The 17,418-nt window shown below is 42.8% G+C and overlaps 1 protein-coding gene across 5 annotated transcripts in view; it reads left to right on the top strand.

Moving 5' to 3' along the window:
• The window catches only part of LOC122548353 (misshapen-like kinase 1), a 309,681-nt gene that overhangs the window by 205,151 nt on the left and 87,112 nt on the right, over positions 1 to 17,418 (top strand). For 3 of the 5 annotated variants that reach the window (XM_043686889.2, XM_043686890.2, XM_043686894.2), the window contains exons 10-14: positions 5,129 to 5,304; positions 5,428 to 5,497; positions 9,558 to 9,768; positions 12,405 to 12,521; positions 14,179 to 14,265. In XM_043686889.2, coding sequence (XP_043542824.2) covers positions 5,129 to 5,304; positions 5,428 to 5,497; positions 9,558 to 9,768; positions 12,405 to 12,521; positions 14,179 to 14,265 — 661 coding nt within the window. The remainder of the gene's footprint in view (positions 1 to 5,128; positions 5,305 to 5,427; positions 5,498 to 9,557; positions 9,769 to 12,404; positions 12,522 to 14,178; positions 14,266 to 17,418) is intronic. The other 2 variants (XM_043686891.2, XM_043686892.2) reach the window with 1 other exon arrangement.

Genomic DNA, 17,418 nt, shown 5'->3' on the forward strand with positions numbered 1-17,418 from the left:
AGGAAGGGCTGTTGATGTCATATACATGGATTTTAGTAAGGCGTTTGATAAGGTTGAAACTTTATTGCTGGAACAGCACAGCAGGTCAGGCAGCATCCAGGGAACAGGAGATTCGACGTTTCGGGCACAGGCCCTTCTTCAGGAATGAGCAGAGAGTGTTCAGCAGGAGAAGATAAAAGGTAGGGAGGAGGGACTTGGAGGAGGGGCGTTGGAAATGTGATAGGTGGAAAGAGGTCCTAAGTGCAGGTGAATCTGTGGCGGATATACCTCTCTCCATGTACAGCGCATCATCCGCCGTCACTTCCGCCACCTCCAAACAGACCCCAGCACCAAGGATATATTTCCCTCCCCTCCCCTATCAGCTTTCCGTAGAGACCACTCCCTCCGCGACTCCCTTGTCAGATCCACACCCCCCACCGACCCAACCTCCACTCCCGGCACCTTCCCTTGCAACCGCAGGAGGTGCAACACTTGCGCCCACACCTCCCCCCTCACTTCTCTCCAAGGCCCCAAAGGAAACTTCCATATCCGCCACAGATTCACCTGCACCTCCACCCACATCATCTACTGCATCCGCTGCAGCCGGTGTGGCCTCCTCTATATTGGGGAGACAGGCCGCCTACTTGCGGAGCGATTCAGAGAGCACCTCTGGGCCACCCGGACGAACCAACCCAACCAACCTGTAGCACAGCATTTCAACTCCCCCTCCCACTCCACCGAGGATATGCAGGTCATTGGACTCATCCACCGCCAAACCACAACAACGCGACGGTCGGAGGAGGAGCGTCTTATCTTCCGACTGGGAACCCTCCAACCGCAGGGGATGAACTTGGACTTCACCAGTTTCTTCATCCCCCCTCCCCCCACCTTGTCTCAGCCGGATCCCTCCAGCCCGGCACCGCCTTCCTGACCTGCAGTCGTCTTCTTGACCCCTCTGCCTCCATCCTACTCCGACCTATCACCCTCACCTTGACCTCTTTCCACCTATCACATTTCCAATGCCCCTCCTCCAAGTCCCTCCTCCCTACCTTTTATCTTCTCCTGCTGAACACTCTCTGCTCATTCCTGAAGAAGGGCCTGTGCCCGAAACGTCGAATCTCCTGTTCCCTGGATGCTGCCTGACCTGCTGTGCTGTTCCAGCAATAAAGTTTCAACTTTGATCTCCAGCATCTGCAGACCTCACTTTCTCCTCGTTTGATAAGGTTCCCCATTGTAGATTAATGGAAAAAGTGAAGTCACCTGGTGTGCAGGGTGTTCTAGCTTGGTGGATAAAGAACTGGTTGAGCAACAGGAGACAGAGAGTAGTAGTTGAAGGGAGTTTCTCGAAATGGAGAATGGTGACCAGTGGTGTTCCACAGGGGTCAGTATTGGGGCCACTGTTGTTTGTAATATACATAAATGATCTGGAAGAGGGCACTGTTGGTATGATCAGCAAGTTTGCAGATGACACAAAGATTGACGGAGTGGCAGAAAGCATAAGGGACTGTCAGAGAATACAGGAGGATATAAATAGACTGGAGAGTTGGGCGGAAAAGTGGCAGATGGCTTTCAGTCCAGTCAAATATGAAGTGATGCATTTAGGCAAGTCTAATTTTAGAGCGAATTATACAATGAATAGAAGATCCTTGGGAAAAGTTGATGGGCAGAGAGATCTGGGAGTGCAGGTCTATTGTACCTGAAGGTTGCTGCACAGGTGGATAGAGTGATCAAGAAGGCATGCTTGCCTTCATTGGACGGGGTATTGGGTATAAAAGCTGGCAAGTCATGTTAAAATTGTACAAGACATTGGTTCGGCCGCATTTAGAATACTGTGTAGAGTTCTGGGCGCCACATTAGCAAAAGGATGTGGACGCTTTGGAGAGGGTGCAGAGAAGATTTACGACGATGTTGCCTAGTATGGAAGGTGCTAGCTTTGAAGAGAGGTTGAGTAGGTTAGGTTTATTTTCACTAGAAAAAAGGAGATTGAGGGGGGACCTGATTGAGGTTTACAAAATCATGAAGCGTACAGACAGGGTGAAGGATTCAATAACAAGAGGTCATGCTTTCAAAGTGAGAGGTGGAAAGTTTAAGGGGGATACACGCGGTAAGTACTTAACACAGAGGGTGGTGGGCATTTGGAATGTGTTGCCAGCAGAAGTGGTAGAGGCAGGCACGATAGATTCACTTAAGATGCGTCTGGACAGATGCATGAGTCGGTGGGGAGCAGAGGGATACAGATGCTTAGGAAATGACTGACAGTACATTTTAATCGGCTCAGGCTTGGAGGGCCAAAGGGCCTCTCCCTGGGTTGTAAATTTTCTTTGTTCTTTTTCGGTAGTTCTCCCAGTAACTGTTGAAAATGTCAGTTTTTATACCCCAAAACATTGGATTGGTTCATTGGTTTTAACATTATCAAAATACTAAATTCAAATCTGATTGGATTTTGGTATCTTGGGGTATAATTTAAACTGGCCCAATTTGAATTTATTTCTGTTTCTTGGCAATCTAGGTGCTGCTATTTGTTTCAATCAAGTGTTAGATTGTTACCTTGTTCAATTCTCTTAAAGATACACTTAAGATGTAGAGGTGTACTGTATTTCTGCCAGGTGCTCCGGCTTCCTCCCACAGTCCAAAGGTGTGCAGGTTGTAAATTGGACGTTGTAAATTGCCCCATAGTATCCATAGATGTGCAGGTTAGGTTGGTTACCTGTAGTAAATTGGGGTTATGGGAATAGGGTGGGATGCTGTTCAGAGAGTCAGTGCAGTCTCGATTGGTCGAATTGCCTCTTTCTGCATTGTAGGGATTCTATGATTCTAAGTGATCATGTTACTGCCGGAGTTGATAAGCTTTGTGAACAGAAACATGACTGCATCAACCTGAGCCTTGTAATTTGAATTCGAGGAGACAAACTAACAAGAATAACAATATGGTGACTGAAAGAAGTTATTCATCAGAGTGCATTAGATTTTTAAATGATTGAAAATTATCACTTTGATTCAAGGTATATCGTATAGGGAAAGCTATGCATCTATTTGATCCCCAAGTCGCAGGTAGATAGGATAGTGAAGAAGGCGTTTGGTACGCTTTCCTTTATTGGTCAGAGTATTGAGTACAGGAGTTGGGAGGTCATGTTGCAGCTGTACAGGACATTGGTTAGGCCACTGTTGGAATATTGTATGCAATTCTGGTCCCCTTCCTATCGGAAAGATGTTGTGAAACTTGAAAGGGCGCAGAAAAGATTTACAAGGATGTTGCCAGGGTTGGAGGATCTGAGCTATAGGGAGAACCTGAACAGCCTGGGGCTGTTTTCCCTGGAGGGGTGACCTTATAGAGTTTTACAAAATTATGAGGGGCATGGATAGGATAAATAGACAAAGTCTTTTCCCTGGGGTCGGGGAGTCCAGAACTAGATGGCATAGGTTTATGATGAGAGGGGAAAGATATAAAAGAGACCTAAGGGTCTACGTTTTCACGCAGAGGGTGGTACGTGTATGGAATGAGCTACCAGAGGATGTGGTGGAGGCTGATACAATTGCAACATTTAAGAGGCATTTGGATGGGTATATGAATAGGAAGGGTTTGGAGGGATATGGACCGGGTGCTGGCAGGTGGGGCTAGATTGGGTTGGGATATATGGACGGGTTGGACCGAAGGGTCTGTTTCCATGCTGTACATCTGATTCTATGACTCGAAGAGGTTTATATTGAGTTGAAATTTTGAATTTGGCCTTCTGATCTTTGGGTTGTTCCAAGCATGGGACAAATGTGACTATTTGTGGTCTCTGCTTCCACCACTGGTACTGCAGCAGCAGGAAGATGGAGTGTCTGAAGTTGAAAAAAATGTTTTTGCAACCAATCTCGGTGTCAGTTTGAGGGCATCGCTAATAGGGAAGCACTGTTGAAGAAGAAAAAGATTGAGGTTTATTTCTACATTAAAATTTGAAGGTTGAGGACTTGCTTGGGGTAACTTTCAATTTGATGTGGGCTGAAGGCAAAATTAAAAATCCAGTTTTCTAGGTTTGAATCTTCTAATGAAGTTTGTAAATACATTTGGCGGTTGAGAGAGGAGCATGATCCAAATGCATCATTCTAAGGTAATCACTGAAGCAATGATTGTCAGTTGTACGTTTTGTTTTCTGGTTTACTAAAGATCTTCATTTATCTCCAACATAATCTCTGAACTGACTTAATGACCTTTTTCTCCTGAGTGCAAGGAAGCAAGTAAAAAATGTGTGGAAAGTGAATTTCTGACTGCAACCAATGTGAAATGCCAAACAAAAGTTAGGGGTATGCAGTGTTGTTGGAGGAATGAGTCTGATTTGTATGCAGTGATGACACCATGTGTTGTAAATCGTCCTCGCTCCCATAGCTGATCTTGCCTGAGGACTGCTGGGTGCAGTGATTATTGCTTTGCACATTACCGGCTGCTGCTGGAGAGCCTGATTGTGGGGGAGGAAGTGTGATGCAAATACAAAGTGAGTCTGTCAGTATGGGTGGGAGGTGATTTCGGCCAAATGCTACAGCAGGAGGAACTGGGAGGCAACTTCCCACGTGGTAAATTTATGATCTTGGTGTCAGATGTGTAAGTTTGTGTTGCCTGTGTCACTGTTGCTCATGGTGGGAAAAGCTGGTTCCTTAAAAGAATTAAGGCAGACTTATAGGCATGCTCTTACCAGAATTCTCATGGGCCGATTAGAGGTCTAGCCCTGCCTTACTGAAAATTTAATGTTTCAATTAGATGTAATTTGGCTTCCACATCTAAAATCTAACCTTGCAGAAAGTCTGCATTTATTCACAGCTCTCCACTGTTAGGCTAGAAGACTTACAGGTCCCTCCTTGGCAATGCAGTTTTGTAACTGAACTGGGGGAGGACTTCTACTATCCTGGAATAGGTGTTTAAGCAAGATCCCACTTGTCTTCCATATTTTCCTTGACTGACATGTGCTAGAATTTTGAAAGCAGTTATATTTAGTGCAGGTTGCAGTTGAGGAAGAGCCTTCGTGCCCTCCATCTGCAATCTTTCCTGTAAGCTGCCTGTGAAGGAAGTTCTATGTGAGTTTGTAGAAACTAGAAAAGCAGTATGTCTGTACCATGGTGTTATTTTGTTTTTTTTAAACATTAAATTCTACTTTAACCATTTCTTTGGTAGGTCAAGGAGGTTTATAGAATTTATTGAAAATTGTCTGATCAAAAATTACACTCAGAGACCATCCACAGATCAGCTGTTGAAGCACGGCTTCATTCGAGACCAGCCAACTGAGAGGCAGGTCCGCATCCAGCTAAAAGACCATATTGATCGGACCCGGAAGAAGCGTGGTGAAAAAGGTGAGACGTGAGTTCATTACTCAGCAGCCACTTGTACCCATTTCACCACATGCAGTGGTAATAAACTTGTGATCTTTAAGTATAATGTCAGCAGTGTAGTAATAGGCTATCTCTATTATACAGAAGAGACGGAGTATGAATATAGTGGTAGTGAGGAGGAGGAGGACAATGTCGGCGAAGAAGGAGAACCAAGGTATGAGTTTTTAAAAAAAAAGCTGCATCAAGTGTGTTTTATTCAGAGTATCGTAAAGCTTCCTTGTCCCTGTGTCCTCACTCATTTTAATGCTGTTCTCACCATATAAATTTAACTTTGCTGTTGAGTGGTAATTAAAGTTGCTCTGTTTAATATGGGTAATGTTGGATCAGAATATTGTCTGTGCCTAGTATCTGCTCATGTTAGTCCTGGGGACCCCTGCCACAACTTTGTGCCTTGCCATCGGTTCCCTTGCACTCCACGTTTCAGAGCCAGGTCATTTGCTATAAAATGAATGAGTGGGGCTGGGAGTTTGCCCGATTGATGAATTCTCTTTTAAATAGTGGGAAATGGGCATGTATGCACATGAGACTTCAATACCAAAGCTGTGGTAAAATGGATAAGATCCAATTTTATTGTCCCTTGAGTAAGAAGTCAGCTACAGTTGTTCAGAACACAAAAAGTGCAAAATTATACAATTGTGCAGCATCTGTAATTTTTTTTTGAGATGAGATCTTTTAAAAATCTCTTTCCAAGACATTTACTTTCAGTCTGACCAGCAGTTTACTTCTGGTATGAATGACATTAAGGTGGAGAACTGGGGACATCTTGAAATTCATGGGGTTATGAAAATGTGCGAAATGCAAACCACAGTAAATCATTCATCCATTGCTGCCAACCGCTACAATCTTGGCTAATACTGGGCTTCACTTTCCCACCCGTTTTCCATATCCCTTGAGAAAACATAAATATCTCTATCCCAGCTTTAAATATATTCAATCAAAATAGCATCCACGAGCTCTTTGGGATAGAGCTCTCCTAAAGATTCACAACTTTGAAGTGAAAAGATTTTTTGCATTTCATTCTGAAATGATTTGCAACTGAGACTATGACCTCAGATTACCCAGCCAGGTAAAACAATCTCTGTGTCGACCTTTTCAAGTCCCTTCAAAATCTTGAATATTTCAATGAGGTGACCATTCATTCCACTAAACTCAAAGAAATACCAACCCCGTTTACTGAGCCTCTCACTGTCCCCCTCGTCCCCAGGACCAGTCTAGTAAACTGTCCTTGTCCCACCTCCAATGCTTCAGTTTGTTTCCTTCAGTCTGGAGACCAAAACTGCATATTGTACTGTCTCATCAAAGTCTGAGTGATTATAACAATACTACTTCATTTCTGTACCCTGATTCTCTTGCAAGTAAGGCTGACATGTCATTAGCCTTTCTAATCACTTGCTGTATTTGTACATTAACTTTTCTGCCTTCCTAGAATGAGTTTGTTTGAGTTTGTATGTGGGTGTCACTGGCTAGGCCATCCCTAATTATCCTTGCAGAAATGTTGGTGAGCAGATGCTGCAATCTGTGCCACATATAGTGGGATCTATCTGCTCCTGCATACCTTTAAGTATTGTGGCCCTATTTTGCAGACTGTCCATGTTCTTCTGACTGAAATTCTTCATTTCTCTCATTTGTCTGCATGAAGTTTCCTTTGCCACTTGTCTACTGACCCTGCCAAATTATCTTTGTTGTTGTGGTTCTGTTCGCCAAGCTGGAAGTTTTTGTTGCAAACGTTTCGTCCCCTGGCTAGGCGACATCATCAGTGCTTGGGAGCCTCCTGCGAAGTGCTTCTTTGATGTTTCCTCCGGTGTTTATAGTGGTATGTCCCTGCCGCTTCTGGTTCCGGGACAGACCACTATAAACACCGGAGGAAACATCAAAGAAGTGCTTCGCAGGAGGCTCCCAAGCACTGATGATGTCGCCTAGCCAGGGGACGAAACGTTTGCAACAAAAACTTCCAGCTCGGCGAACAGAACCACAACAACGAGCACCCGAGCTACAAATCTTCGCACAAACTTTGAAAAATTATCTTTGTCTTTGAGTTCTACACTGTAATAGAGTCATACAGCACAGACACAGATCCTTTGGTTCAACTTTGATTGAAATGCTTCCAGGTTTTGCATCATCTACAAGCCGTGCCCTAAGATCTATGTCATTAATTGTAAAATCACAGAGTACTAAAACGTCCCTGCACGCCATTACTACACTGGAAAGACAAGACATTCAGTAATTACCCTTGAGGACCTTTATGCCAAACCATCCTGCAACCTGAAGAATCTAATCTTGTAACCACTGTCTCTTTTATTTCATGAGCTAAACTTTTCTCTCAAGTCTGTAGTCATACACTGTTTCAAATGCCTTTTGAAACTTGATGTGCATCACATCAACAGCATTACCCTCATTGACTCTTTCCTGTTAGTACTACTGTGTCAAAAAACCCAAGCAAGTTAGTCAAGTGAGTTCCATTTTAAAAGTCTATGCTGGCTGTTACTAATCAAGCCAATTTTTTCCATGTGACTGCAACTTCTAAACTGAATAATTGTGTCTAGAATCTACACCACTGCTGACGTTAAACTGACTGGTCTGTATTTGCTAGCCTTATCCTTGCAACTTCTTTGAACAACAGAATGTTTCTAAGTCTCCAGTCCTCTAATACTTCCTCTAAGTCTCAGAAGGATTCTAAGGTTATGACCAATTCCTGTTCAATTTATTCTCTGTTCTTTAAGTATCTTGGATGCAACTAAAGCAACTTCAGGTGCTAACAGTTCATCCAGTATTTCCTCCTTAACAATTTGAAGTCCTGAATGTGATGCATTTCCTCTGTCTCCACATCCTGTGTAGAACTTGCCTCCTTGGTAAAGACAGATGTCTCAGTATTAATATGCTTTTTTAAGTGCATTGTCAAGTCTTTAGAATCAATTCCAGTACTTTCCTAATAACTATTAGTTGGGCTAACTGGTCTGTAGTGTCCAGTTTTCTTTATCCCTTTTTTTCCCCCTGATAACTTTTGACAGCATGCAAGATTGGAAAGTAAGCATGCAAGGTTGGAAAGTAAGCATTCAAGAAGACAGAAGAAGTCTACAAAAATATATTGATGGGTTCAGTGAGTGGACAAAGCTGTGGCAAATAGAATATAATGTCCATTTTGGCACAAAGAATGAAAAAAGAAGCTTATTATCTCAGTGGTGAGAGATTGCAGCACGATCAGTTGTGAAGGCTGTAGGTATCCTAGTGCATGAATGGCATAATTGTTAGTATGCAGCTAAGGCAAGCAATTAGGAAAGCTAATAGAACATCATAATGAATACAGAAATAGGGAGTTTATGTGTTAGTTGCACAGGACAGAATTGCTATGCACAGAATTGGTTCCTTCGTTTAAAGAAGGGTGTAACTGAATTGGGGCAGTTCATAGAATGTTTCCTAATAACTGGAATGAATGGATTGCCTTCTAAGAAAGGGTTGGACAGGCTGGGCTTACACCCACTAGTGTTTAGAAGAGTAAGAGGCGACGTGTAAGATCATGAGGGGTCCTGACTGAGTGGATGTGGAGGGGATGTTTTCATTTGTGGGACAATCTAGAAGTAGGGGAGACTGTTTAAAAATAAGGGGTTGCCATGCCATTTCAGAGATCAGGTGATTTTTAAAAAAAATCCCCCCCGCCCCCCCCAAGTTGTCAGTCTTCGGAACTCTCTTCCTGAAAAGGCAGTGAAAGCATACTAGAACATAGAATAGGACAGCCTTCGGTCCTTGATGTTGTGCCAATCTTTATTGTTCTCTAAGATCAAACTAAGCTACATACCTTTCGTTTTACTATCATCCATGCGCCCATCTAATACATTTCTATCATGTAGTCAGCTGGGACTGTTCCCAAATCTAGGGGATTTGGACAAATTGCTGCATCCTTTTCAGCTGTCTCTTCTACTGCCAGAGCAGATCATGAGGTTTTGTCAGGCTACTCTTCTACTAGTTTCTCCCTTAGTCTGGAAATGGTCTGCTTGAAAAGATGGTGGTTACAGTTTCAGTACTAACTTCCAGAAGAGAGTTGAGTGACTGATTGAAAGAGTAATGTCAGAGCAACAGGGAAAGAGTGGAGGTGTGGTCCTTATTGGGAAGCTCTTCCAAAGAGCAGCTGTAATGATGTGCCAAATAGGAGCTTCCTATGCTTTATGCTGCTTGTCATTCTGTATGGATTTACACACCTCTTGTCACTTCCATGACAGCTCCATCGTGAACTTGCCGGGTGAGTCCACGCTGAGGCGAGATTTCCTGCGGCTGCAGCAGGAGAACAAGGAGCGATCAGAAGCTGTGAGGCGGCAGCAACAGCAAATTGTGCTGCCTCGGCGGGACCTAGAGGAGCACAAGCGGCAGCTTATCTCAGAGCGGCAAAAACGCCTCGAGGAGCAGAAGGAGCAGCGCCGTCGTCTGGAAGAGGTAAAAGTTCTTCAGTCCAGTTTCAGCATGCCTTGATGAATAGAAATGGTGATTTATAATTGTTATTTGGTGTTGTATCCAGATGTTGTGGCTTTTTTAAGTGTGTGCTGTTTATGCTTGGGTGTGTGGTATTTCTGAGCAGTGTTAAACACTGATTCACTTCATTGTACTTTCTGACAAGATGTCAATGATATGCTGATTTATTTATTTATGTTTGCATACAACTTTAGCTTCCTTGTCCTTCCTTCATTCATTTCACACACAGACTTGGGCTCAATTAGCATTCAGTTCACTTTGTAAGTATTTGTTTGTTTGAGGGTATCGCTGGCTACTGAGATCTGAGACATTCGCAGAACATTTTGTAGTGCAGGGACTCTGTTCCAAATTGACGACTTGAATCGAGCTGACCAGAATGATCTGAGAAAAGATGGAGATGATGCAGTGGATGTTTTCTGAGGTTTTCCAAGTCATTTAACACAATTGGATCATCAGCTACAATCTTGTTGAAGGGTGGAGCAGACTGCCCAAGGATCTGAATAGTTTACTTCTGCTCCAGTTTCATGTGTTGACATCAAGCAGAATCCCTTTAACCTGTTAAGTGAGATTCTGATTTAATTTTTGGCCAGCGTACAGACCTTTGCCCAAATCCCTTAGTATGTTTATTAAGATAGATCTATTAATCTCAAATTTAAAATTCACAAGTTAACAATTCTGAACTGCCTTTAATGGCTGTTTGTGAAGCATTCCACGAGCTCTTTTGGCTACCTTCTATACTTCCTATTGTACTTCTGTAGTCTATGTATCTAGAGCCTTTGTGGCTCTATGGACATTGACTGTATGTCGTTTTATACCATTGGGAAATTTGGGCTGGCAGAGCCTTTGCTCATACATCAAACCCTGGGTGCTCAAAATCATCATGTGAATCCGTTTTCCCTTTCCTGATTTTACAAAAATTGAGTCCGGAAAAGTTATAACTCCGAGTCCAGTGTAAGCAGCTGTATGTCTTATTGATTATGACTGGAGGCATTGGCTCTCTTTTGAGACCCCCGATCAGAGTCTGCCTTTGTCAAATTATCATTCATTCACATTTCATCAACTGTCTGGTGTAATTAATGTGATGTCCTGCTCGGTTTAATTAAAGAGTGAGTCTGCCCGTATAGGTGCTGAAAATGAAATTGTTTTCTACTATTGGTTGCCTTTTTTGTTACAAGGTTTAGTTTTGATGTGTCAACTGCATGGCTGTAGATGTCGGGAGAAATGTTGCTGCTGGGTTTGTTTTTGTTCCCTGCTCTATGCTGTGTCAATATTAGTTCCTTGTGTGAATCTGTGCACGTGAGTGGAGGACAGAATACATATGCATCTCAGCAGTCCCTGCTGCTGATTTTTTCCAGCTCCATTAGACAACATCACTGCCCTACTTCTTGCTTGAGTGATAATTAATTGGAATTGACAAATATGCTTTAATGAAGAGTTCAGCACCATGCCTACTCAGTCAAGCAAAATGTCTTTTACAAAATCATGCATGATGAACAAGAGGAAAGGGAGCATAATATTATTGAACTCTTATTCCAGAGGCCTAGGCTTATGCACTGGAACGCTGCAGTAACTTCCCTACCACTGAAGGCAGGCTAACAGGTCTGTGATTACCTGGATTATCCTTCTACCCTTCTTAAACAAGGGGACAACATTAGCAATTCTCCAGTCCTCTGGGACCTCCCCTGTGTTGCAAAGATATCTGTTAAAGCCCCAGCTATTCCCTCTCTGGCTTCCCTCTGTAACCTTGGGATAGATCCCATCCGGATCTGGGGACTTGTCCACCTTAATGTCTTTTAGAATACACTGGGGGTCACGAGGGCATTCCTCCTCATGCTGACTTGACCTAGAGTAATTAAAGATCTATCCCTAACCTCTACATCTGCCATGTCCCTCTCCTTGGTGAATACCGATGCAAAATACTCATTAAGAATCTCACCCATTTTCTCTGTCTCCACGCATTGCTTTCCTCCTCTGTCCTTGAGTGGACCAACCCTTTCTGTAGTTTAATCAATAAGATTGTGGTTTGAATTCCAATTCCCACCTACCCCGATAATGTTTGCTTCCCTAATCTCCCCCTGCACAATCGATAGACAAACTCGGCTTTCCTCAGATTTAGCTTCTGGCACCTGATGCGGGTTTTCTTTGGTTGTTTTATTCTATTCCTTATGCTCTCATTGGGAGGTAGGACCAAGGTGGCAATCTGGCTGTGATTGCAGTTCCTCACACACCTAGCCACTTTAGAGATGTTGTCTTTCTAACAGCTGCAAAATGCATCCTAGGTTCATTCAAGTCACTATACAAATGCATGTTAATTTCATCTGTGTGTAGAGGCAAATGCAAATGGACAATAACAGGAGATGAAATGTGACAAGTATTGAAAGATCTTGGAGGAACACAATCTTAGGGAGGAAAGGGCTAAGATAATCTTTCACTGTGACTGCGAGAATACTGAAATAAGTATGAATATGAGCCACGATCCGAACTCCTGACTCTCCCTTCATCTCTCTCATCGACTTTGATGCAGAAAGTCTTTTAATTTGTAAGCTGGTTTGTACAGTGTAAATGTGTTAAAGTAAAACCTGCAATGTAATTTTTTTTAGCAACAACGGCGAGAACGGGAACTACGCAAACAGCAAGAGAAAGAGCATCAGAGGCAGCTGGACGAGATGCAGCAGCTACGCAGAGAAGAGGAGAGGAAACAAGCTGAGCGAGAGCAGGTATATAAATGGATGAAATTTTTACGTTTGTGGTTAGCAAGGAGGTCCTCTTTTGGCACTTGTGCTGCAAACTTGCAGTTGGCTTTTCCTCTTGTGCAAAGCCCCTTGGGTCTATCGGCCCCGTGTTCAGGCTTTCTCAGCTGTGCTGACCTTATCAGGGGCAGCACTGTAGCTAACCTCTATACCCCTGGCTAAGGGAGCTGCTAATTCAGCCAGAGTCCTCATGCCTAACCATCCAGCAATTTCTCCAGTGGAAACAAAAAGTCTGAGAGTGTTGGATGAGGACATGATCAGGCTCTTAATAGCCTTGCGAATTGGTCACTCAGTTGAAGAAGCAAGGGAGAGTTGAAACTACACTTTAGTGACTTCTGCACTCTCAAGTGGGTTGTAGAGGAAGGAGAGCCTTCACCGTACTTGTTCAGCAGTTGGTTGCACACACTACCCCTCATTTCCCGTCTTCTTTGGAAGTGCTGCAAGTAACACATACTACTCTTTGCCCTCCTGCTCAGAGGATTTGTCTTTCTCTCTCCCTCACATGATACTCCTCGACAAAATTCTGACAGTGGCACAGGAATCCTTGGTTACTCATTCTGCTAGTCCTGTAAGTGTGTGTTTGCACGGCTTTGAAGCTTCTTGCAGTGTTGGCTAAACATGACTAATTCAAAAGTTTAGGTGTGGTTTTGAAAGTGTTTTTATTCCAGCTTATTACATTTTAAAGCATTGTAATTACATAGATCAATAGATATTGGAATTTTTTAGAATTGGAAAATTTGAAATACAAGTAGAAAATGCTAGAGCAACCCAGCAGCTCTGGCAGCATCTGTAGTGAGATAAACAAGGTTAACATCGAGTCCAATATGACACAGCTCAAAATTTCAACCCTCTTTCTCTCACTACGGATGCTTCCAGGCCCGCTGCGTTTCTCCAGCATTTTCTATTTGTATTTCAAGTTTTCCAATTTGATGCAGTGTCACAAGACCTCACTCCAATCTAACCTCAGAAGTGTTTGTCTCAACCCTTCCTTGAATGCAAAAGGCTTTATTCTTAACAATCAACTGAGTCTTGGCTAACCTTGGCAAATTTGAGACCAAGAGGTAGGTAAAAGGACAGGATTGTGCAGCAATGTGTGCTAAGCACTGAGTGAACACTGATCAGTCCATTGTGCCTGTGCTGCCCCTTGAACAAGGTATCCAGTTAGTCCAGTCCTGTGCACTCTGCATGTAATTGCAAATATGCAATTTCTTTCTAGATATTCAAGATTTTTCATTCTGCATAATTTGACAGTGAATTGTATGCTGGAAAACATGGCATTAAGACAATGAGTGTGATTTTGTTTGATGTAGAGCCTTGAGCTCCATTTTCATTGTTCAGTCCTTGGTGTGGCAAATTCATTTGAGTGCCCTCATTGTCCAATATTATGTATAATGTGCTGTGTGGAGAATACCTGAAACAATTTCTCAATAAAACTGTTGGGTTAAGCTTCAGCCCCTTCCTTCCTACACACACACACACACACTCTCTATTTGTTTCAAATTTTACTTCAGAAATCTTGGCTATTTTGTATCTGGGAGTAGGAGTTGTGCTACTTGTGACTTTTTTTTTCTGACTTGTTTCCTTTTTCTTTACCTGTGCTTCATTTTGCGTTCTCTGTCTCCAGGAGTACATAAGACATCAATTAGAGGAGGAGCAGAGGCAGTTAGAGATTCTTCAACAGCAGCTACTGCAGGAACAGGCTCTGCTTCTGGTAAATGGTGCAGGCTGCAAATCCTCATCCGCTCATATCATTCCAAGGTGTCTGCTCCTAACCCGGAGAGGGGTCATGCAACATTTTCACAGGAGTAACCAGGGTGTTTTCCTTTCTGATTCCTCCTTTCTCCTCTTGCTTCCCTCCCCCACCCAACACCTTATCTCTAACCTATCTGAACCTTTTCCCCCAACCCACTGCCCCAGAAAATATAGTTCCAATTATAAACGGCTGTGATCATAACCTCAGATCATTGAGATCGAGAGTTGCAATATTCTGAATGTTTCCCAGTTTAATACGTGTCTTTGGGTACACCTCAAAGCAATTTATGAAAAGGAACAGATTTAGATGAGTTCTTGTTCCATAAATGTTTTTGGGCTTCAGGTGGCATTGGAAGGTGAGGAGGAGGTACACTCATGCTGGTGCAGGCATTCGTAACCATTTTGAAGTGGGTGGGATGCTGAGTGACCTTGGTGTTAACTTGGCTTCTCGTGTCCTCAAACTAATCTCAATCCCTCCATGTTGTGATCACTCCAGCAAAAACAAGTTGCAAGTTAATGGGCTTATCATGTCCTCTTATGTGTTTGAGAATGATTTTTATTTTTTTTATTGTTAGGTCCTTTTGTCGACATGCTAACTGGCAAGGTATATACAGGTTTGGACATTCTTTCTGCCCAACACTCCCACTCCACCCCTCCCCTCCTCACCTCCCTACCTTTCCACTCTGCCCACCTCAGGATTACTCTTACGTACTCTTGTAAAATAAATATTGAATGACCCCTTTGAACCATTTCCATCTCAGTAGAAGTCCAGTCCTTCAGTGTTCTATCCTATACCTCTGTATGTGTCTGTGTAGCCTCTTGCAGATTGTCCTAGTAACCAGTGCACTATGAACCCTGTTTGCACTGGATTTTTTATTTCTTCTTTTTAGTTCAGTTTAAATCCAAATCAGCAACCTATTTGCATGAGGCATGGAGTGCAAATGGACTGAATTTGGAATGAGTCTGAAGTGAATATTTGCCCTCTCGGTGGCAGCATGATGCTGCAACAGGTTTAGCGTGATAAATCTCTGCTGCATTGTTAGGACATCCTTTTCCTGCATGCGGTTTCTCCTCGCATGTGTTAGATTTCCAATTGTCTATAGGCTTGTTGGGAGCAATGTGGTCAGAGGGAGGGCAAAAGATTTGGGTTTGTTATCATCTTTCCTCCATACTGTTGGATGTGGGGCACCTACGACAGAGATCTGGGAGCAGTTTGCTTTTGCGGGTTGCCCTCATCCACTGTATAGGTGGGCAGCACTGGGAGACCGAAAGAAGGTGAAGTATTCTTTTCAGGTGGAGAATTGTTCTGAAGATGGGGAGAAACAAAGCTGCCTCGATGGGGCACTGGATTCACTTTGACTCTGGATTGAATTTGGATCAAGCATGCTTATGATTGTTGATCTGCCTCCTTTCTGGAATTCTATCAATGCATGCTGTTTTGTGATGAAAAATGCAATATTTCCTGACCACCTTCCCCCCATTTCCCCAACTTTGAGTGCTGAAGATTTATGTGAGGAATGCTTTATTGAACTGTATGCTGTGCTAACTTACTTCCAAATCCTAAAAGAGTACATCCCATTTCATGTAGTGTACATTTTAAATTTGATACGAAGCATTAAAAGAACCTGGAGAGCAAGTATTATGTGTGTCCGCGCAACACTAGCTTTGAACTCAAGGCTAAATGGTGATGATGTCAGTAGGCTTAGTACGACAGCGCAGGCTAATGCTCTGTGGCATAAGTTTCAATCCCATTGTAGCAGATGGTGATGTTTGAATACAGTCAACTCTGGAATTAAAATCATGTCTAACAGTGACCACATAATCACTGCTAATTGTAAAAATTCATCTGGTTTGCAAATGTGCTTCAGGCAAGGAAAATTGCTGTCCTTGGCCTGTTTAGGCCTACATGTGACTCCAGGCCCACAGCAGAAGGCAGTTAGGGATAGACTGATCTACTGATGCCAGGTTTTTCAGGAGTGCCCACAACCCATGAAACAGTAACAAAAAGAAATAAAAGATGCAAACTTGTTTATTTTTCTGTTTCTAACTACCTTTCTCTATTTTAAAAAATATTTTACTATAACGCAGTCCTTCCAAGAATAAAGGAAATGTACTTAAATTGATAGTTCAAGTCACTATATCATTCAGATACTCGTAAGTTTAGTCTCGACCCACCCTGGAGAGTTGACAGGACAATTCCATATCCTTGGTTTATATGTCCACTAAAGTGGATTTCGGTGAATCCTGGGCAAAAGAAAGTTAAATCCATCGCCGCTACAGCGTAAATGTTTGCCCTTAACCACACGATCAATATGCATCAACTCCATCCATACTCTAAAGTCAAGCACAGTGGAGGTTTGTCCAGGTTGGTTAACTCCATAACATCTGGGAAGGAGGAGTTGTTTAGCCAGTGATGCAATGTTGATATTCAGACATCAGCTATCACTGGCACATATTTGTAAATGCTGGATCATGTTCATCAAGCATCTGTTGAGGATATTTATTGTAAAAGCATCATTATTGTCTTTTATCTGACTTTTATTTTGACCATTGTTTTTTCTATATAAAATTAATGCTTCAGTACAAATTAACCAAAACTAGATATCAAACCCACAGCCATTACCATCTATAAGGACAAGGTAACTGATACATAGTAACGCCACTACTTGCAAGTTCCTTCCAAGCCGTGCACCATTGGTGTTCTGTTAATAGTGATGGGTCAAAATCGTGGAACTTGTCCCTAGCGACATTGTGAGTTCACAGACGCCACGTGGGTTGTAGAGGTTCAAGAAGACAGCTCCGCACTATCTTTTCGAGAGCAATGAGGAATGAGTAATAAATGGCCAGTGAACCCCACATTCCCTAAATGAACTGAAGCCATTAAGGACATTTACTTCATCCTGTGAGTAGATAAATATGTAGCAGTGAGTTCTGTGGGGTCAGAATGGCTTCATTTTGGCAATAGATCTAGACATACTGACTGGTTCCAAAGCTTTCATGCTCATATATACACGATGACCTGATGACAAAAAAAATGTTTATATATATTTCATCAAACCTGACCTGAAATTTATTGCTGAGAAACAAAAACAACTTTTATGTAGACAGATTG

The sequence above is a fragment of the Chiloscyllium plagiosum genome, unplaced genomic scaffold (assembly GCF_037043375.1).
Source record: "Chiloscyllium plagiosum isolate Xiang-an unplaced genomic scaffold, Cpla_swu_hap1 HiC_scaffold_44, whole genome shotgun sequence".
NCBI lineage: Eukaryota > Metazoa > Chordata > Chondrichthyes > Orectolobiformes > Hemiscylliidae > Chiloscyllium > Chiloscyllium plagiosum.